Source organism: Arvicanthis niloticus, chromosome 26, assembly GCF_011762505.2.
Source record: "Arvicanthis niloticus isolate mArvNil1 chromosome 26, mArvNil1.pat.X, whole genome shotgun sequence".
In the NCBI taxonomy this organism is placed as follows: domain Eukaryota; kingdom Metazoa; phylum Chordata; class Mammalia; order Rodentia; family Muridae; genus Arvicanthis; species Arvicanthis niloticus.
This window is the reverse complement of record NC_133434.1, coordinates 33,088,772-33,110,900: the sequence shown is the minus strand read 5'-3', so window position 1 is coordinate 33,110,900 and position 22,129 is coordinate 33,088,772. Positions and strand designations below refer to the sequence as shown.

Sequence of the window (22,129 nt, the reverse complement as noted above, 5' to 3'; positions counted from 1 at the left end):
CCAGGGCTACACAGAGACTACACAGGGACACAGAGTCCCTGTTTCAGGGACTTCCTGAGTCTTAACCTCTGTAGAAAGAATATCTTATATCTGTACGGATGTGGCACTTGTCAACAATAAATCTGGAGCTGGAGAGATGGCTCAGAGAATAAGAGCACTGGCAGCTCTTCCAAAGGTCCTGAATTCAAATCCCAGCAACTACATGGTGGCTCACAGCCATCTGTAATGAGATCTGGTGCCCTCTTCTGGCTTGCAGGCATACATGCAGGCAGAACACTATACATAATAAATAAATAAAATAAAAAAAAAAAAAATAAATCTGGTGGCCTATTGCTTAGCAGGAAATAGGAGGAATGACATCCGGGAGGAGGGAGAATTCTGGGAGAGAGCTGCCCAGGAAGATGTGAGGGGATAGACACATGGTACCTGAGCACAGGTAACCAGCCATGTGGCAGAATGTAGGTTAAAATAAATGGGATATTTTAAGTTAGATCTAGTCAGAGACGAGCCTAGCTATATGGCCAAGGTATATGTAAATATATTTTGAGTCTGACTCTTATTTCTGGGAGCATGGAGCCCTAACTTTTACAAACCCCCCTTTAGAACTTCCTGAGTCTTAATGAGATTCCTCTAAGATGGAATGTTTTATCTCCAGGGAAATTGCTACGTAACAACTGGAAGATGGCTCAGAAGGGAACAGCACCTAAACAAGCCTGGCGACCTAGTTCCATCCCTGGAACCAACTTAAAGGTGAGAGGAGAGAGTGGACTTCATAAAGTTGTCCTCTGACCTCTACATGTGCACATACATGCAGAAAAAAAAAAAAAAAAAACCTGTCCTAAGTGTCAAGTGGAGTTGGTGAGGGGTTACCTTAGGTGCCTTAGGCGCTGACATCCCCACGACTCCAGTCCCAGCTCAGTACCTGCCTCCTGGCAGCCTCAGGCTGAGACAGTTCTGCAGGCTGGAGTTCCAGTGGCAGATTCTGCTGCAGGGTGACTACTGTGGGCTCCTAGCTGTAGGCTCTATTGGCTCCTCCAGCCTCTGCCATTGCTGTCACCTGGGTCCCTGCCTGCACATCCATGGGCCCCCAGGCCATACCTGGATCTGAAGAAGAAAGGAAGCATACCTTTCTCTTCTGTAAAGACCACAGTCACATGGGATTAGGACTTAGTTCAGGAGCCTCCTTGTAATCTGATTATAATCTCCAAATATGGTCATATCTTGAGATGCAGGAGACTGCAAAAATCCTTTTTTTGGGGACACAGCTCACACAACTCCCCCACCTTGCTTCCTGCTACTTTCTTGTTGGGTGGGCGGGTGTGACTTAGCATCTCAGGAACCAGCTACTCTGTTTCATTTGTCTCCTTACGTGACCCAGGGAGGATCACAGCTGCCAAGAGGCCCCGTGTTCAGAGGATGGTGGAGGGCAGAGCCCAGGATACCTACCTCCTCCACAGATGAGCCATGAGGGCAGGCAAGGCTAAGCTTCAGAGTAGGGCCATTTGCAGTGGGGCCCTGTTCAACCTCAAGGGAGAGATGTGGGCCTGGGATAAGGATGCAGTTTGCTCCTCCCAGGCCTTCCCGGGAGGTCAACAGGAGCAGGACATAGGATCTGGGGATGGGGGACAATCAGATGGATGCTGAAACTTAGAGGAGCTAGGAGGATAGCCCTGCATGAGATCAGAACCCTCAGTGGACCCTTCCTGAGGACCCTCAAAGCTCTTGCAAAACAGCAAGAGGTACAGGCGCTGCCAGTCACTAGCACCCCTTTCCTTATGGAGCCTCTTCTTTCTGTATAATGGGTCCCAAACTCCCTGTCCAGGCATCTGAAGTTCCTGGGCATTCAGACCCAAGTGTATATAGGGCTTCTATCATTGCAGTAGCTATTCCAAGAGCAGACCCCAGGCATGGGCTGTGGTGACGACATGTATGAGGGCAGGGCCAGGGTTTGACTGCTGTTGGTACCAGAACCTAGTGTCAACTGCTAAGATTGAGAATTGGTCCCTTGGTCAGTGTAGCCTGAGCTCACACCCAAGGACAGGGACATGAGAACCTAAACAATTAGCCAATTAGAAGGGAAGGCAACATTTCCTGCAGCAGCCCAGGTGTTCCTGTGTTCTTAGCCCCTTCCTAGAAGTAGACCTCTGCAGAGGTTCCAGGCCAACTCCTGGAATCCTGCAGAATGGTGGACCCCAGTTTGGCTTCGCTTTAGAGATCACACAGGTGTTTCCCTCATGTGGGCACTAGCTGTGGCCCACTGCCTCAGCCTTTGGTAACCACCATGGACTCTTCCTCGGGTCCACTAGACAGCAGGGATTCCATAAACTCCTGGTCTCAGTTCTACTGCTGGCTGGGGCCCATGTTGTCTCCAGGGCTCATATACCTACTGTGGGGTCACTGGAAACAGCACTCAAGAGACTTCAAAGAGCTGGGGCACTTGGAGATCCAGTAGTCTCCTTAACTTCATACAATAGGGCCTGTGTCTCACTAGAGTGGGCTACTAGCTATGGTTGAACCTAGTGGTAGTCAGAATGGAATGGAGACAGGGGGACAGGCCACCCCATCAGTAGTTGCTTTGCATCCCAGCACACAATGCCTGTAGAGGAGCTGGAGTCTAACAAGCTAGGCTCCGGCAGAGGCCACAATCACCTTTACAGATGAGAGTTGACCCCAGGTTTTCTAAACAGACTCTCCTAAACCCCAAGCTGGGGGCAGGGCCTAGGAGTAGGACCTCCCGGGTACAGGATACAGCCCTGATCTCCCTCAGCCGTGTGGAATGAGTCCTCTAAGGCCACACTGGGCCCTTGTTTCTAGGAAACTGCAGGTGCTAATCCTGAGGACACCGGAAGTTTAGGTAGGGTTCAGGCTGGAGGCAAGCCACAGAGGTTGGCAAGGTATACAGAGTAAATAGTGGGGTCTCCTCACAGGGCCACACATCCTTTCCAGACCCCAGAGACAATCTGCTCTGCCCTCACACCTCCTCAGGGGCCCTGGAGGGGCCATAAGAAGCAGGGTTACCAGAGGCTGTGTGGGCGCCTGTGGAAAGGGATGAAGGGACGTAAGCATGTGGAACAGAACTACCCTGGACTGACTTCAGGGGCTCCTGGCTGTTATTAGGTGTCTATTTGTGGCTATTCTGGGACTTTAGTAAAAGGGAAGCTTTGAGTGAGTCATGTTCCACTGAACATCCTGTGTCTCCACAACTGCAAGGTTGTATGTGCAGTGTGGAGAGAAGAGCGAACCATTTCGCCCTCTCCCCCAGTGCTCGCCGTCAACCTTACGTCCGGTGCCAGGGAGACCTCTTCTCTAGATGCATCACAGCCATAGAAGGGCCCCAGTGAGGGTGGGGCCCCGAGTCCTGCCAGTGACTGTGAGGAAGGACAGTTTCTGCCCCTCTCTGTCCCACAAGAGATGGGCTGGGAGCTGGTGAAGCAATGGGCCGATCAAGAAAGGGCCTAGGATGTGTGGGAAGAAGCAAGTGCCTCCTAGTTGTGGGGTTTGTGTGAACTCTGGAGGCCACATAGGAGCAGCCAATCAGCACCCACCTCCAACTCTGTCTGCCAGGCCCCTGGGAGGCCTAATCCCTGGTGTGGAGCTGGCCATCTGGGGACGTGAGCCTTCAAGAGGGGGGTGAAGTTGGGGAGGTGCAAGGGCTGAACCAGTGTACCTCCTGATTAGCCTTTTCTCCCTGGCCAGGGGATCCAGGGAGGAGGAGGAGGGGCTAGGGCCAGGACTCTGGATGTTGGCGTGCCTGGATGATGGATGGGAGAGGAGTGGCCCTCCAAGCCCAGAAGCCCTGGGCTCACACTGGACCATTGAGCACTCAAAGTAGGAGCCAGGCTTGCCTTCCCCAAACCTATGTGTCTATAGAATGAAGGCAATGGCAGCCCTGGCTGTACAGGGCTGAGGGTGACATCAGTCAGTGCTGTCTTTCTGATCCCCCCTACCCCCCTAGATTCTCCCTGGAGCTGAGATCCTGTTAGACTGAAGTCAGGAAGTACATCGTGTGCTGGGGCCCATTGCACATGCGCTCCAGTCACAGTCTGTTTATCAGATGTCCGGTGGACAAGGTTTCACTGACAGACACAACCCGAGAAACATGTATGAGAGACCACCAGTAGTCACTGACGTGACACCCACTGAATGACAGCACTGGCCCACTTGTGCTCAGACATCTTACTCTCACTGGGATCCTGAGGAGAGGAGCTCTATGAACCAGGACTCCTGTCCTTTGTCCTAGCTTCTCTTGGGGACTTCAGAGAGGAGATCAGCATCTCTGAAAGGATCTTGGCATTCTGGGACTTAGGACAACTGTGTTCTCAGGGAGTAGGACTGATGCCAGTCTCAACACTAAGGGCTTTAGGGTTTCACTGTGGGCCTCTGAGGAGAGCCTCTGGGAAGGGTGAGCAGAGTGACTGCCTCCCTGAATAGCCCGAGTGCAGATCTGTTCTGTGCCCTAGTCTCTCACCTGCAAACTGAAGGGAAAGAAAAGATTCAAAGGGTATTCTCAGCTGGGGCCTCAGCTCGTTCTCAGAAGGTTCGCCATCTGAGTCCCCTTTCTGCCTCATGTCTAGGTAACTGTGTGTCTCTTGGTCTCTTGGTGTCAGCCTCTGCTCATCCGCTCCTAGGTTCCAATCCCAGCCCTGGAGACCAGGAAAGCACCTGAAGACAACTGAGAGCCAGGGGACATGCCCAGGCTGGTAAAACCAGCCCTGAGCACTGGGGACTGTAACAGCTGTGCTCTTGCAGCTCCAGAGACCCAGGTTAGCCCTGCCCACTTTTAGGAAATTGGTGGACCTGGCATAGGGACCTGGACACACAGAGGAACAAGGACTCCTTGGGGGACCAGGAGGAGCACGCTTTATGGTTATGGTGTGGGAGCTAGCTACAGTCAGAGATCCCTCTGTTAAAACCCTGTCCTTGTCAATGGGGCCTAAAAATGCCTGCACTGACCTAACTGCCGACTCCCGGTGGGTGAGGCCACGTGCGAGCCTCTCTCCAGGTGGATCTTGTGGCCAGGAAAGCTAGGGGCCGACTTATCAGTTAGAGGTGCCAAGATCCTTATAATGGCTTCATGTGCCTGCTGCCATGGGATGCCAGCAGTGACCCTGTGTCCTGCTGGGGAAGTCCCGGCTTTAGAGAGTCAGTACTGTTTCTCGGTGCAGCTGCGTAATCCCCCTTCTAGGCAGGAAGACTGCTAGGAGGCGAGCTTGCCCCAGATCACACAGCTGAAGAACCACTAAGCCCCTGCTCTCCTCTTCTGTCTCAGAAAGGTGTTTGCTCTCAGCTCGTTGGCACCAGCATCCTCAACAGCCACAGGCAAGGTAAGTTTGGGATTTGCATCTCCCTCAGCGTATCTGGCCGAGCTGGCTTAGTTTTATGTCCGCACGAAACAGTGTGTGGTCATCAGAAAGGAAGGACCTTCAATTGAGAAAATGTCTTCCTAAGACCGGGCTGTACGCAAGTACATAGGACATTTTCTTAAATGGCGATTGATGGGAGGATGGCCAGCCCATTGTGAGTGGTGACAGCCCTGGGCTGGAGGTCCTGGGTTCTGTACGAAAGCAGGCCACAAGCAAGTCATGAAAAACAAGCCACTGAGCCGCACTCCTCCATGGCTTCTGGATTGGCTCCTACCTCCAGGTTTCTGCCCTGTTTGAGTTTCTGTCCTGATTTCTTTCAGTGATGAACAGCGAAGTGGAAGTGGAAGCTGAATTAACCCTTTCCTTCCCAAGCTGCTTTTGGTTATGGTGTTTCATCAGCAATAGTAACCCTAACTAAGACTGGTACCAGGATAAACTAGCACCAGAATGAACTGGTACCAGGATGATAGGTATGAGTGTAACAGATCTGGCCGTGTTTGGGGGAGGATAATGGAAGGGCTTGGGAATGTTTGGGCTGGAGAATCAACTGAAGTGTTGAGAGCTTAGTGGGCTCTTCTTCAGGAGCTTGGAAGAGAAGAATGTTGATCATTCGGACGATGGAGGGAGGCCTGGTTTGTGAGGTTTCAGAGGGAAGCAAAGACTCCTGGGCCATTTCTGTGAAGTCTATGGTGTCTGGTCAGCTGGGGCTGAAGAGTGATTAACAAGACGCTGGCATCGTAGAAGTGAAACCTTTGCTTTACTGAGGAAATGGATGCTGATAAGCCAGAGCTGAGAAAATCATGATTGAGACCAGCATCCCTGAGGTGAAACCTCTGGGAAGTGTTTCCTGAGGGTCAACCCTCAGAACCCGTGTTTCAAGGTTGCTAAGGATGTACTTCACACCGGCAACCAAACTTGGTAGTGTAAGAGCCAACAGGTGGTACTGGTTTTGAAGGCATGGGAAGCAGCTGAGGCTTGGTACTGGCAGAGGTCAGGAGAGGTCATTGGTGAAGGTGCAGCCTCGGTAGCAGTTGGCATACCAGGATTGAAGGGGCCGTGCAGAGAAATTAAGGCTTGGGACCATCAAGAGAGCCCAGGAGGAGCTATAGGAGAAAGTGCAGCCCAGTTGTAGCAGATCCCAGCATTCTGGAGATGCTAGCACCATGGGATGATGATCAAAAGCAGTAGCAGTGGACAGCAGAGCCCACCGAAGCCTAGAGGGACATGCTCTGTATACTGCGGAGGGCGGAGTCAGAGATGTGACCCAAGCCCTTTGGAGGAGTCCAGAAGATTGTGACTAGATCCCAGACATTAGACACTGAGTCACTTACACAGTTGGAGCTTGGTTTTGCTTTGATCTGATTGTGTCTGTGTCCTGAGTCTTCCCTCTCAAAGGGAGAAAATATTTATTTGATTTTATAGGAGCCCCCCAGTTTGAGAGACTGAAAATTTTTTAATGACTTATTTATGCGCATTGGTGTTTTGCCTGCACGTATGTCTATGTGAGGGTGTCAGATCAACTGGAGCTGGAGTTACAGACAGTTGTGAGCTGCCATGTTCGTGCTGGGAATTGAACCCAGATCCTCTGGAAGAGCAGTCAGTACACATAACTGCTGACCCATCTCCCCAGCCCTAAGAGAGATTGAATTTTAAAAGATATTTTAGATCTTTAAAGGAGACTTTGGATTTTTAAATAGAATTTTAAAGTGTTTGAATTTGTGACGACTGTCAGACTTTTGAGACTTGCAATATTTTATATAGTGACATTCATATTAATGTGTGCTCTTGGGGGGAACGAGAAAGGGAAAGTCATGACTTAACAATGATGTGTTTGTGTGTCAAGCTGACAAGGGGTCAGTTGGCCTGGCTAGTTTTATTTCAACTTGCCACAAGCTAGAGTCATCAGCAGGAAGGAGCCCCAGTTAAGAAAAAGCCTCCATAAGATCAGGCTGTAGGCAAGCCTGGAGGGCATTTTCTTAATTAGTGATTGATCAAGGGAGGATCCAGTCTGTGGGTGGTGCCATCCCCGGGCTGGTGGTCCTGAGTTCTATAAGAAAGCAGGCTGAGCAAGCCATGAGGAACAAGCCAGTGAGGACCATTGGTCTCCGCATCAGCTCCTGCCTTCAGGTTCCTGCCCAGTTTGAGTTCCTTCCCTGACTTCCTTTCATGATGAACAGCGAAGTGGAAGTGGAAGGTGAGAAAACTCTTCCCTCTCCAATTAGCTTTGGGTCATGGTGCTTCATCTCGGCAATAGAATCCCTAAGACTCTTAGGGTTCAAGAACCGCAAAGAATGATAACCCAGACTCAAGTAGTATGCAAAAGCAAAGAGCTAAACCCTTCAGCTGAATTTCCTACATGCAGGGGTCTCCCCATTTGGGATTGGAGACCTCTGGGTAGACTCCCAGGCCCAGCTTTTATTGTCAGTTAGGGGAATTCTGGGGAGGGGTGTGTGCCCTTTTCCCTTGATTTAGCTCTGTCTCCAGGGTCTGACTGCCTCTACAATTGGTTAGGCTCTGGAGACTTCCCAGGGGGTTGCTTACTCATTCTAGCTCCCTATTTTTACATTAGGCCAGGTGACAAGGTGTCTTCAGATTGGCTGCCCACAGGTTCCTGCCTCTGGGTTCTCATTTCTGGGAAACAGAAACTTAGACCTAGTCTCCCAAACTGCCAGTTTGCAGCCTGTCATGGAGTCAGCCTGGGTCTGGCTAACTCAGTCGTCTCAAGCCATTCTTTTCCTGGACATCCTTTCCCACCCCCCCCACCCCCCGCCATGGGATTTCCCCTCCAGCTGTATTAGCAGGGGTATACAGAGTCAGCCATGGCACCTGCGTGCTTCTCTGCCAAGTCTCCTGAGACTCTAACCAAGCTTTTTAGAATTGCCCCGGTAGCTCCTCTATGCGGTCTACCTGACTGTGGACCCCTCCTGACTTGTTGGATGTGCAGTTAGAGTAAAAATTGGGAATCTGCCAACTGCCCCACTTCCCTACATGGAGTGAGCTGGATTTTGGTGAGAGCAGATTATTTCTCAGGAAATAGATTGGATGGCGAGATTAGACAGGTCCAGGAGGGTCTCTCACATTGAGAGGACAGCAAGTTGACCTTGGGGGTGATCTATAGCAGGGGGCTACCATCCATAGACGAAGGGTTCCAGGCCTCCCCCTCCCCTTGCCCCAGCCTCTCGCTTTCTTACAACCCCAGCTCCTACGCATCTCGGTGGCTCCAGTGTAAGGAGGGCCACTCGCGTGTTAAAACTGCCGCCTCTCACCATCTCTGCCTTCTGGTCTTTTGAGATGTGGGGCCTTGTTCTGTAGCCTGGGATGCTCTCAAGTTCCTGGGCTTAAATGATCCTCTTGCTCGAGCCCTTTCAACTGCTGACACCACAGACACATGCCATATGCCTGGCTCCCCTTCTCCATGTGTCTTAGACACTGTTTGGGTTTGTACTTCCATGTCCCCAAGCTCAGCAACCACACCCCACCCTTCCCACTCCAGCCATCTTTCTTCCTTCCTTTCTTTCTTTCTTTCCTTTCTTTCTTTCTTTCTTTCTTTCTTTCTTTCTTCCTTCCTTCTTTCCTTCCTTCCTTTCTTTCTTCCTTCCTTCCTTCCTTCCTTCCTTCCTTTCCTTTCTTTCTTCCTTCCTTCCTTTCTTTCTTTCTTTCTTTCTTTCTTTCTTTCTTTCTTTCTTTCTTTCTTTGTTTTTCAAGGCAGGGTTTCTCTGTGTAGCCCTGGCTGTCCTAGAACTCACTCTGTAGACCAGGCTGTCCTCGAACTCAGAGATCTGGCTGCCTCTGATTCCCAAGTGCTGAGATGAAAGGCGTGCGCCACCACTGCCCGGCCTGCATGTCATTCTTTACCAGTTCCTTCTATGCAGCCATGACTCAAAATCCTTGCCAAGTCCCTTAATCTCTTCTCCCTTTCCTTCTAATGATGACCTCTGTTCCTTCAGAGAATATAATGGGTCTCCTTCTGTGTTAGTTGGGGTTCTCTAGAGTCACAGAACTTAGGGAATGCCACTCGATATTAAGGGAAATTACTGGGGTGACTTACAGCCTGCAGTCCAACAACCCAACAACGGGCAGCTGTGAGGGAAAAGTCCGAAAATCTAGTAGTGACTCAGTCCATGAGGTTAGGTGTTTCAGCTGGTCTTCTGGATAAGCTGGAATCCTGAAGAAGTAGGTTCCAACAGACGTGCTGGCAAGTCAGTGCAAGCAGGCAAAGAAGAACGAACCCTCCCTTTTCCCATCGTCTTTATGTAGGACATACATAAAAAACCTCCAGCAAAAGGTATGGCCCAGATTAAAGGTGTGTACCACCATGCTTGGATTTGGAACTTGCTCTGTCCCAGGATGGCCTTGAACTCGGGGAACTTCTTGCCTCTCTCTCCTCACATTAAAGGCATGTACTTACATTGCCTGGGCCTAAGCTTTTCATGCCATTATACCTCAAGATCTGGATCACAGGTGTGCCCCCCCCCCCTCCATTTCTGGGTTATAGTTCATTCCAGATGTAGTCTAGTTGACAACTATCACACCTCCAGAGGTGTGTTTGTGTTTGTGGTCTTTGACTCTGTGCAGGGTGGGTAGGCACCCCACCCATGCTCTGCTTCCACTGGCTCTGGGGAATTCCAGCAGAGGAGAGGTGGCCAGTCATGGTGTATTTGCTGGGTTTGTGTCAACTGAACACAAGCTCGAGTCATCAGAGAAGTAGGAGTTGAGGAAATGCCTCCATGAGATCCAGCTGGAAGGCATTTTGTCAACTAGTGGTAAGTGTTGGGGTTCAGAGGTCCCCCCACAAACCACATGAACACAGATCTCAGTCAGACAGAGATAGTTTATTGAATGCACACCTAAGACTTATCCATCGATCATAGACATAGCCAGGACTTTAAGAGCAGAAGCTATGACCCCGAGCATTTCTCAGGCCCAGCTTATAAAAGTTAAAACCACAAAAACCACAGTCAGATCATATGCAGGTGCTGGCAGTGCTGCCGGGTGGTTAGCTCTGACTCGAGCTATTTTAGACACAACAGTTCATATTGACCTTTAATTTGGTGGGTCCTAAGTGAAGCGTATGGTTGTAGAATTTCCTAAGATTAACAAATCTCATAACATGTACAACATGACGGGGGATGTGGTCAGCATGATCCAGCTCTGAGTCAAGTTGTTTTTCTCTGTCAATGACTAACAGGCATGTTACAGCGACGGTATGAAACATCTGGCAGGCATGGAACAAAACGGCTACAGCTGTGTTAGTGGGGCAGGTATCAACAAGAAAGCAGGCTGAGCAAACCAAGGGGAAGCAAGCCAGTAAGCAGCACCCCTCCATGGCTTCTGCATCCGCTCCTGCCGCCTGTGTACCCTGTTTTGAGTTCCTGTCCTGACTTCCTTCAATAATGAACAGCAATACGGAAGCATAAACCCAATAAGCCTGTAACCTTAATTATTTCAAGTCCTATTTTTAATGATGGTTCTTAAACGCTTTAACCTCCCTTGTAGCCCACCACCCACCAGAGGTAGTGGGAAAGAAAGGATATGGGGGAAGTGGACCTGTTTAGAAAGGTTCTTTGGAGCAACTTCTGTGTTGTCTGGAAATCAGCAGTTCAGTTCACAGGTCAGCAGCGGCGGCTCGATCCACTTGCAAACACTTCACAGATACAGCAGCTGTCCAGGTCGGTAGAGTTGGGATATTAAACATGAATCAGAACTGGTGGCACTACCTAGGAGAGACGGCCAGGCCTCAGCCTCTGCTCCAGTCAGCAGGAGGAACTAGGAGGGACCAGGAGAAGAGGCAGCTGTGCCTCTTTCAGTGAAGCAAAGATCAGTGAAGACTCGAGACCAACAAGCATTGCACAGCCAGCTACACCAGCAAGCCAAGTGCAGCCTCAGTCACTGCCCATCGAGTTCTATTTATACTCCCTCCAAACATCTCGTGTCCTCCATGGGTCTTGCCTCGGGACATGCTTCTGTCTCACCTGACATCACTCTGCCAATCAGCCTGAGTCCTCAGAAGTGGCAGGAAACTGTAGCACGCCACTAGAGTTTTTTTTGGTGCATTTCTCTCTATGGAGTCCTGACACATGCAGCTCAACTATACAATGTAAGGTGGACAAATACATACGTGTTGTTAGCGAGCAATCCTTCATCGCGTGTCCCTTCACATGCTTGTTTTAGCAGAACATCTTTTCTCTTGTGTCTGCTTCATCAAAACATTCCTTCACGAGTCTGCCTTAGTCTTTCGCCCGTGTCTACTTCAGGAGAACACTCCTTCATGTGTTTGCCCCAGCAAAACACCATACAACACAAGTGACTTTCCAAAGAACCCTTAAAAGTTTCCACTTCCTAAACTCTTTTCTCCCCAATTTTTACTTTATGGTCATGGTGTTTTGTCAAAGCAATAGAAACCCTAACCAAGACACATGGATAGCAGCAGAGATTTTACCTCAAGGTGCTAGGACCTCTAGGTGGCACCAGGATGGGCACAGGCATGGGCTTTTTGAAACCTGAAAGCCCGTGTCACATCTCCTCCAACAAGGCCACACCCCCTAATCCTCCCCCCAAATATCCACAAACTGGGAACCAAGTATTCAAATATATGAGCTTATGGGGACCATTCTCATTCAAACCACCACAAAAATGAAAGGAATTAATCCATGAAAAAGCCAGAGAAGAAACCCCAGCCCACACCAGGTACAGTGGCTGCTGATACCATCAGTGCTCACTGCCATGACACACACCCAGGGTGAGCTTTCACAGTCCTGGGGCAAGTGTATGTTCCATTTCCACAGAAACAGGTCTGCAAATCTGTCAGACCATGTCTCCCCCCGCCCCCTGCAGGAAATCCCTACCACTTAGGACCTGGTGTTGCTGTGCAACCTCAGAGCTATGCCAGTGTGTGCACTTTGATTCTTAGTGAGGTTGGCTGTGTTTTGTCTTCTGAGCTCTTCTAGTGCCAGGCACAAATTCCACCACCAAGCTACCTCCCAAGCTCTATCTGCATCTTCTGAAATACAGTTGTCTGTGGCTCCTACCTCCTTTTTCTTGAGACTGGGTCCCATGCAGCCCAGGGTATGTAGCCAGTGCTGTCCTTGAACTTCTGATTATCCTGCCTCTACTTCCCAAGTGCTGAGGAGCCTCCATCTCTACATCCAGGTTTCCTGCTCTCCGTTTAGCTTCTGTTTTAGTAATTAATAAGCTTCCAACACTCCATCTCACTACTACCTTTGCAGCATCCTTTCCCAGTTTGTCTTTTTTGTTTGTTTTTGAAACAGGGTCTCTCATTATGTAGCGTTGGCTGGCCTGGACCAGGCTGGATTCTATTTCACAGATAACTGTTTCTTTCTGAGTAACTGGGATTCAAGGCATATGCCACCACGTCTGGCTTTTTTATTTTCTGTCTGTATTTTGCTTGTGTGTATGCATGTGTACCACATGTGTGCTTGGTGCCCCGGGAGACCAGAAGAGGGCACTGTATCCCCTAGAACTGGAATTACAGATGGTGTGATTACCATGCAAGGATCCAGAATCAGATCAGGGTCCTCTGGAGGAGCAGAAAATGTTCCTAATAGCTATTATTTTATGTTTCCATGATCATTGTGTGTGTGTGTGTATGGTAACTGGTGGGGTGTGAAGTTTGATAATATTTCCTCTAATTTTCTCTGGCATCTTGAAATAGAAGGAACTACAGTGGCCTGGTGTGGTTCTCAGACTCAGTTGATAAATTATTTGGGAAGGACTGGGAGGTGTAGTCTTACGGAGTGGGTGTGACCTTATTGGGGGAGGTGTATCACTGGGGATGGGCTTTGTGCTTTGAAAAGTCCATACCAGACCAACTGTGTCTCCCTTCCTCCCGCCTGTGTGAGGATGCCTGTGTGGAGCTCCGGCACCATGTCAGTCTGCTTCCCATCATGATGAACTAATCCTTTACTATCACAAGCAAGCCCAGAATTAAATGTTTTCTCTTATGAGTCGGTCTTGGTTATTGTCTGTTCACAGCAACAGAAACAGTAACTAAGAGCCTCCAACACCCCTACACAGTGTCACTCTTTCCTCTTAGCCCTGAAGCCGGCTCTAGGTGTGATACACATGACTGGTGACTAGTGATTAAAGTGCTGGTCATTCTTTTATTTTTTTTTAAAAAGGGTCTCATGTAGCCTAGGTGGGCCTGGAATTCCCTAGGTAGCTGTGATGGTTAATCTTGGTTGTCAACTTGAGTACATCTGGAATGAACTAAAACCCAAGCAGCTGGGTACAGCTGTGAGAGATTCTTCTTGAATTGGCCACACTTCCGGTAGAAGGAAGCTTTTGCTTTTTTCCTGCTTGACCTCACCCTCACTGACAAGTTCATCTGTCCTGTTCCTGCTACTAGAACCTATTTCTTTGGGATTCCAATGTAGACTGAAAACTGGCAGCTCTTCTGTGACTTCCCTGGGATTCATGTTGTATCTGGAACAACTGCTGGACCCTCGGCCACTGCTGGGCTACTCCAGCAGTTCTTAACCTTCCTAAAGCTGGGGCCCTTTAATACAGTTCATGTCGGGGTGATCCCCGACCATAACGTTACCTTTATCGCTACTTCATAGCTACAATTTTGCTTCTATTATGAATCATAAATGATATCTGACATACAGGATATCCGTGTCTCCTGTGAAAGGGTTTGACCTCCCTCCCAAAGGGTTTTAGCAATCCACAACTCAGATTACAGCTATAAACCACTCTGAATAACTCAAAAAATCAGTTTTGTTCCTTTATAGGACCCATTTTTGTATTAGTGTTCTCTAAATTCAGAGTTTATGAAATGAATCTCTTTATATACATATACATACATATGTACGTACATACATACATACATACATACATATATACATACATACATAATGTGATGTGCTAGCAATGTGAGAACAAGCAGGTAAGGGACAAAACCTTTCCTTCTTCCATGTCCTTATATAGACTTCCAGCAGAAAGTGTGGCCTGGATTAAAGATGTCTTCCTGCCTCAAGATCCAGATCAGAGTTGTCTTCCTACCTCAAAGGTCTGGGTTAGAAGTGTATTCATGCTCTCACATGAACGTATGTAGCCTATTATAGGCCCAGTAGGCCTGTAACTCAGTGTCTCAGTCTCAGCCAGGCTGGCTTCTGCTTGAGTGCTAGGATTAAAGGTGTGCCACTCTGACTAGATAGATCTTTTTAAAAAATTTAAAAATTGGCCAGATGGTGGTATAGGTAGAACATGTCGTTAATCCCAGGTCTTGGGAGGCAGAGGCAGGTGGATCTCTGTGTTTAAGGACAGCCTGGTCTACAGTTAGTGCCACAAGAGCCAGGGCTAGAGAAACCCTGTTTGGAAAAAGGTTTTGTATGATCTGTTTGTGCCACAGCACGTGTATGAAGGTCAGAGGACAACTCTGAGAGTGGTGCTCTCCTGCCAGCTCAAACTAGTGTCAGCTCATGGGACAAGAGCTTCTACCTGCTAAGCCATCTTGCTTCTATGTGCCAGGTGCTAGCTGGCATCACAGGTGTGTTCCAGTCACCAAGCTTCCTTGGCCCTGTTTTTTTTTTTTTTTTTTTTGCTTTTTTTTTTTTTTTTGGTTTTTCGAGACAGGGTTTCTCTGTGTAGCCCTGGCTGTCCTGGAACTCACTCTGTAGACAAGGCTGGCCTCAAACTCAGAAACCCACCTGCCTCTGCCTCCCAAGTGCTGGAATTAAAGGTGTGCGCCACCACCGCCCGGCATTTCCTTGGCCCTGTTAAGACAATTGTACTTTGCGTGGTGGTGGGAGTCGGTTTTCCTCAGAGGACTCACTTGGGTTATCAGGCTTGGCAGCAAGCACCTTCAGCTGCCCAGACATCCTGCTGGGGCCTTTCTTTTTTCCCCTTCTGGGGGGACAGGATCACACTACGTATCTCATGGAGGCCTGAAACTCCAGCTCCTTGTGCGAAGCCTAAATACAAGTGTGAACCACACTGGCTATCGAGAAGTAGGAATCTCTTCCTGAAGTTCTAGCGCCCCTGAGTGGTGTGAAAGGGGGTCTGCAGACAGGTGTTCATGGTCCTCGATGGAGGGACAGTATCATCCCATGCAGGCCTTGCCCTGCAGTTTTCCCTCCTACTGCGCTGTTAGGAGTGAGCAGCCTGGCAGAGAAGACCTACACTCAGACTGATATCTGGTTCTAGGTCACCCTTCTAAGTCCATGCCCTGGTTAGAACATTCTCTAAAATCCAGATGACACACAAACCCATTAGCCTGAGGCCCTTCCAGAGCCCACACACATCTCTTCTGAATGTGACCCAGTGAAAGTTCAAGCAAGGGACCGCTAAGCCACAGAGGTGGCCCCCTGCTAGTCAGGTATTCCATAGCACTGCCATGGTGACTAGTATTGTCAGGAGATTCTGACAGCATGGCTGAGAAATGGGGGGTCCAGCCCTCTGTGGAAGCAGACAGTGAAGGGAGAGAAGGTTCAGGAGGAGCTGGAGACCTGAGGCACAGTTCACTCTGCACTCTGAAGGTCCTTGTGCAGTTCAAGTCAGAGAAAGGATCCCAGACCGGCTCATGTGAAGAGGTAGAGATTTATTGAAATATAAACATTCGAGAACATGTAAGACAGAAAATAACCACGACATATATAGACACTTGCTGTGAGAGGAAATCTGAGGTATTTTATTCACGGCCTAGGCTACCATGTGCTATCACATTTTTTTCTGGTTAGAATACATACAAGACATGGAAGGGGAGGATACTGTCCTGGCCAACCACATGGCCACATGGCCATCAGGACTACACCTGCAGGGGAAGCGCCACTTGGGCCAAAGCCCTAATGCTGGGCACACAAGGTACCCAGCTCTTGCATTTTCTGGCTGGAAGCCTGCTGCTGGCTTGAGGGCAGTGAGGAGCACTGAGAGGGACAGGTAGACAAGCTGCCTGAGGAAAGAGTATCTGATGACCAGAAAGTCTTATAGCACTGTCCCTGTCACCCCTGGGTAGGAAGGGTCTATCCTTCATGACTAAATCCTGAGACACGCTGGCCAAATCGGCTTCTCACAGCACCTGATCCCAGATGTCCTTTGCCAAACCCTGCATGTGCCTCATGGATAAGGCTTCTGAGACCGGAAGAGGGTCAGACCCCAGTGTCAGAGCTGAGTGTGCGTGTCCTGGGGCAGGGCTAAGAGCCAGCGGTCAGCAGTGCTGTGCTTGCCAGGCTGAGGTATGTCTGTGCATAAACTTTTCCCTTTCTTGTCCTGACAGGACCGCTGGGCCGCGCCGTGGGCTCCACTGCTACAACCCGCACAGCCCTGGTGGGTATGAGTGATGATGCTTTAGGTAACAGAGCGAGGCGCACCGGGATGAGGATGGAGCCCTGGGTAAGGACCACCCTTTCTCTACCACAGTGGCCTGTTCCAGCTGCATGCCAACAGGAGACAGAGCTCTTAGCATCCCCTTGTCCCTGAAGCTCAGCCTCAGGCAGGGCACACAGCCATTTGCCTACGCCCCAAGGTGAGGGTTCTAAGGGCAGGAAGATACTCTGTCCCACCCTGATCGCTGGGGTGGGGGTGGTGGAAAGAACCAGTGTGGTTTCAGGATCCACCAGCAAGCATGGGCCCCTCCATCCCATCCTCCTGCTGTGGTGATCCCTGAGTCACCCTACCTGCTACGCTTCCTGGCCAGGGCAGGGGCAGGTTGGAGGGAGGTGGCTGCAAACTGCACCTGGCTAGGGTGATCTGCTTTCATTTCTTTGGTGCTACAACAGCAACAATAAAAATTTACAAATTAAAGTCAGCAAAACACATATTAAAAAAAATATTACAGAGATGCAAATACTTCCTGAAGAATCAAATATCAACAATTACAAATCTGAGGTATTTCAGTGAGCCTGACATCAGCATGTCTTGGGCTGGTGGGGCTAAAATGGCCCCAAGAGACGACGTTAGGGGCCGGGGACCAGTGGTATCTTGGGAAAGTTGGCCAACAGAGGCAGGCAGGGAGCTGAGGTTTGGAGATCAGAATGGAGTCTTGTCAGATAGGTATCAGGGCCTGGGTACCATGAGTACTTCCTCCTCTCCATACACAGAGGGACCCTGAACCCAAAGCCCACCCTAACATGCTTTTTTCTTAGGAACAATAAAAAGAAATTCCAGGGCCCTGAGGAAGGAATTTAAGACTTGGATATGGAAGAGCCACGCCCACAGAATAAAGGAGGCCTGGGAAGACCCATCCCCATCCCACGCTCAGCTGACAGGAGCAAGGAAGACAAGTCCCCGACTCCTAGAGCCCCAAATGGGATTTAAACAGCGGGGACTGGGCAGACTAAGAGTCTGGTGACCCTGGGGTGAAGGCAGAAGGCAGCAGAAGGGAAATAAATTAAGGGGAAGGGAAGTGAAAAGCCTCCAGCCCCGTGTCGCCTTACAGATTGTCGATATACCACTCTGGGATGGGAGGTGATTGGGGAATCCTGGGGAAGCTGGATGCCCAGATGCCCCACCCAGTTCTCCAAGACAATCCCTGATTGGACAACGCTACTCTGCCCTGCCCCCCAGAATACAGCAGAACCTGAATGGAGCCTGGCCAGATGGACACTTCCAGATTTAACATCTGGCCAGATGGTGTCTGATGCAGGCTCCATGAGGTGAGGTAAATTCTGTGCATCAACCTCCTTTTATCTTGGCAGGAGAGTAGGGAGTGGGTGCCGAGTGCTGCTCAGAGGGACCAGCTGGTGGGGGGCTCTGCACTGGGGGTGCCCCGGGATGAGGTAGGACTTGGTGAGCAGTGAGAGCCGCTGCTGCTGCTGCCGCCGCTGCCGCTGCCAATGCTCTGGGGAGCAGAGCCCGCAATGAGGTGGACCACTGGTTTCTGGGCAAACAGCACACCTGGGGTGGGAGGAAAAGCAATATGGGCTAAAGAGGAAAGACTGTAGCTCAGGTCAATTAAACAGGGCATGACTGCTGGGCTAACCCTGTGTGTTTCACTCTCCTACCATGCCGGATGTCAGTGGAAGCCCAGACAACTGTCCTGCCACCAAAGGTTCACAGACTGCCGAAGGACAAACACACAAACATTATCTTTGCTAAAATGCTCTGGGACAGGTGTACCTCTGCTGTTGGGCACATCATAAGGGTTCTGGAGAGAGGAGCGTAAGTATAGACCAGAAAGGTTTTGGTGGTGAATAGTGTCTAGATTGCTTGAAAGGGAAAAAGTAGTAAACTGAAGACACAGTGGCTAGAGAACCGGAGACACAGCAGCGAGATGGGCTGGTCCACTGGTGCTGAGGAGGCAGGTCGGGCCTCGCACAGCTCTAGGAACCTGTCTGGAGGCTCTGGAAGCTCTGGAAGCTCTAAGCAGTAGAAAGACACCAAGACATTTGGAATTCAAGATGGACAAGTTCCAGGAGGCCTGCAGAGCAGCAGGCCTGGCTGTGGTGGCAAGCACAGGTGTGAGAAGCAGCATTAGAAGGGAGCTGATGGGGGAGAGTGGCCTTGAACCTCTAGACTACCCTGAGGTTCCTGGGTACCACAGTCCAACAGGGAAAGCCTAGGGCGGACAAGGTCAAGACAAGTGAGTGGTTCATTTTCAGAGTGCTGGGAGCCTCAACTCCTGACCCTCCCTATTCTGAGGAAAGGAGGTTGCCTCCCAAGATGACAGGAGGATGCTGAGATCTGGCTATAGCTCCTAGTTTCTGTTCTCTTCAGGACTCAACCCAGCTCCCCATGTCCCAAGCCACACTATGAGTGGCACCAGGAGGGTACAAGAGACTGGCAAGGCATATCAGCATGGCTGCTTCTAGGAAGCTGTTCTTCTCCTGGCTGAACTTTGATGTTTTAGCTGGTGTCCTTGCAGGTGACCAGGAGCTATCCCTAGGGAAATGTTTTGGTTTGAAAGTAAGGTTTTGCTGGCCTGCATGTGAGTGCTCACCAGGCAGCTGCCGTACCACGCCTTGGGAAAACAGGCAGATGTCACCAGCTCGAGCTTGGAGCTCCCACTCATCAAATGGTGCTTAACAAGACTCAGCTGACCTTATTCCCAAGCCTGTCCCTAAACACATGGAATAGCCAGATTCAGGGGTGGGGTTTGTTGCCTTTGTGAATTCTATGTTGAACACCTCTGAGAAATCTTTCTGTTCATTACAGATGCAAAGCCAACTACCCACCAAAATACTGTAGGCAATTAGGTTATAAGCTCCAACTGAAAACTGGCAATGCCCGGGGTCAAGGCTGGCTTCTGCAGCACGCAGATTCACTGCTGGCCTGTTTCATTTGTTTCTGACAGGGTCTCTTTCTGTAGTACAGGGGTCGGGAAGGAGGAAGAGAAAGGTGAGGGAAGAGGAGGGTTTGCCACGAAAAGAGGATTGGAGAGATACCCTGGAACACAGCTGGGGCAGAGGGCCAGACCAGTACTAAAAGGCACGGATCGTGGGGATTTTGGCTGGGAGGCAGTTAGATTAGCTCAGAGGAATGAAATGGACTAGTAACCGCTCCGCTACTGTGCTGTAAAGCTTATAAATAAATCTTACAGCCTTGTTTATTTGGGAGATAGCTGGGATAGAGAAAAATTATCACTTTTAAAATCATTGTAACAATAGAATGAATTCTAGGACAGCCAGGGCTACACAGAGAAACCCTGTCTTGACAACCCCCACCCCACCCCACTTCCTGGCACCAAACCACGAAAGAAAAAAAAGACATGGAACAATAGACCATTTAATGAGTTTTTTTTGCAGTCAGGGAAAGGATTCTTGTTCTTTGTCACTGTGGAAGACTGGTACCTATGGTCCAGGGTTTTACCTTAGGAATACTAAGTCACTATAAAAAGCCACGCCACATCACCCCACTCCCAGGCAGCGCGGGCCGCCCGAGGCTCCAGAGGCCTACCTGTGTAGGTGGTGCCGTCAATATCCACAGACATATTGATGCTCCCGATGTTGCTTGTGGTCAGGTTCAGGGCTGCAGCTGAAGGCTCGGTTCTGTCTTCTGTGGAATCGGACAGAAATCAGACATGGTCAAGTTCCCTGCCATCATCTGGTGCTGCTCAGTCAAGCTCATCCATGGTCTAACACCGTCTCTACTACCTCTGATCATGGGTCCCGCAGCAGAGCCAGGCTAACCAACTTTTTGTCAATTTAGTTCCCTGACTCACAGAGTAAAGGGACAGCAGGCCAACCCTAATGGCGTACCCACTACAGTGAATCTGAAAGGCAGCCCTGGCCTCAAACTGCCCCGGTGCACTTGAACTGTGAGGATCTCAGGGACAAGGATCTTTTGCCCCCAGTACCTAGCCCTCCCTGCCCCGTGGGGAGGCTGGCACATGGGACTTCTCCCTCCACAGAGTCAAACACTCTTCCACACAAGTTACCTTTTCTACTGGCCTCTAAATGGTTCCCTCTGCCGAGGGATCTGAGGGCTCCTCCTACACTGCCTCCCTTCTCAACACCCAACTGCCCATGTTTTCGTGACAGGGAACTACAGCAACAATGACATAGAAGGGGGCTGAAGGGGACTGTGGGGAGGAAAAACGAGGGAATGGGATGTGTGTTTTGAGAAGGTGGAAAGTAGAAAAATGAGGAGGGGGAAGGCAAAAATGTCACAGATTCTGCTAAATTTGCATTGCCTACTTCTTATTCCCGAGGCTACTGGTGGCTGGCTCCATTATTTCTCAGGAATGACAGACCTGATTACAACTTATATCCGGTAAGGTCCTGGAGTGGATGCAAACCTTGTAATTTAGACAGATCAAAAGGCTAGGCAGGGTTGAGGGAGCACAGCATCTGTGCCTGAAGCAACTTCTGACTTAGAAAACATTAAGGTGGTGAGATCTCAGCCAGCAGCCACCTCCAGTGGCTCTTCTCTGGACTCTTCTAGGGCAGTGAAGGCAATGGGAAGGAGGGCTGGAGAGGATGTTTCCCAGGCCAGGAGGTCAGGAGGTACCTGCTGCCACTAAGCCTCGGGCCTGAGTGGAGCTGGGGTGTGACAGGCAGTATGAAGGGAAGATGGAGTCATACCCTGATGCTTACCCCTGCCGTTGATTCTGATCTTCATGGGGAGCTGTCTCGCCATGCTAAAGAGGTTGCGCTGGAAAGCCTGTTGTACCAGGCGCTGCTCCTCCTCCGACAACCTTGATGCCTTCTTCTCAGGGGGCTCCCCTGAGTCCAGACGCTCTCGGAGCTGCTCCAGTGTGCCAGTCCGGTTGCCAGCCTGCTGGCCTGCCAAAGTCCCTGACACAGACAGGCGATTTGGCACAGGCACTGGGACTCCATCACCTGTGAAGGAATTGGAGCTAGATCAATCCACTATGACTTACTGCCTTCACCACGATGCCCATCCTGGGCAAAGGGAAACTGGGCTTCCTTTCTCTATCCCTTCCCTCCTTCAAAGGCCCAACTCACCTTTCCTGAGAGTAGATGTTGGGGGTATCCGAGGGCTACTGGCACTGGTGCCACTGCTGGAGCCAAGCCCAAGGATGGAGAAGCGGATCTTGGGGGGCGAGAGAAGGGCAGGGGCCCCAGCAGAGGCAGCGCTAGCAGCAGCAGCAGCGGCAGCAGCAGCGGCGGCGGCGGCAGCAGGTGAATAGCCAAAGAGGGAGGAGCTGTAGCTGGGCCTCCGACCCTCCCTACGGTTGCCATCGATGGCTGCCTGTAGTTCAGCTGGAGAGCTCAAGGCTTTCTTCTCACACTCATAGGCATACAGATACTTCATGTACCTGCAGGGGAGGAGGGAGAGGGATCCAGAACACAGTGCCAGACACAGACTGTCCAGTTTAAGGAGATCTAGGCCCCCAGGACACGTCCCTC

At 50.3% G+C, this 22,129-nt stretch overlaps 1 protein-coding gene and 1 long non-coding RNA gene across 3 annotated transcripts in view; one reads left to right on the top strand and one right to left on the bottom strand.

Moving 5' to 3' along the window:
- Nucleotides 1-378: 378 nt before the first annotated feature.
- Nucleotides 379-5,320, top strand: LOC143438899 (uncharacterized). The gene is made up of 3 exons (XR_013107447.1): nucleotides 379-436; nucleotides 656-750; nucleotides 5,270-5,320. It is a non-coding gene; the product is annotated as an uncharacterized LOC143438899 (long non-coding RNA).
- Nucleotides 5,321-15,901: 10,581 nt separating this feature from the next.
- Nucleotides 15,902-22,129, bottom strand: part of Arid3b (AT-rich interaction domain 3B) — a 47,273-nt gene continuing 41,045 nt past the window's right edge. For both annotated transcript variants that reach the window (XM_076925576.1, XM_076925577.1), the window contains exons 6-9: nucleotides 21,725-22,038; nucleotides 21,353-21,598; nucleotides 20,214-20,312; nucleotides 15,902-18,215 (exon numbers count right to left, since the gene is read on the bottom strand). In XM_076925576.1, coding sequence (XP_076781691.1) covers nucleotides 18,046-18,215; nucleotides 20,214-20,312; nucleotides 21,353-21,598; nucleotides 21,725-22,038 — 829 coding nt within the window. In that variant the 3' untranslated portion in view covers nucleotides 15,902-18,045. The remainder of the gene's footprint in view (nucleotides 18,216-20,213; nucleotides 20,313-21,352; nucleotides 21,599-21,724; nucleotides 22,039-22,129) is intronic.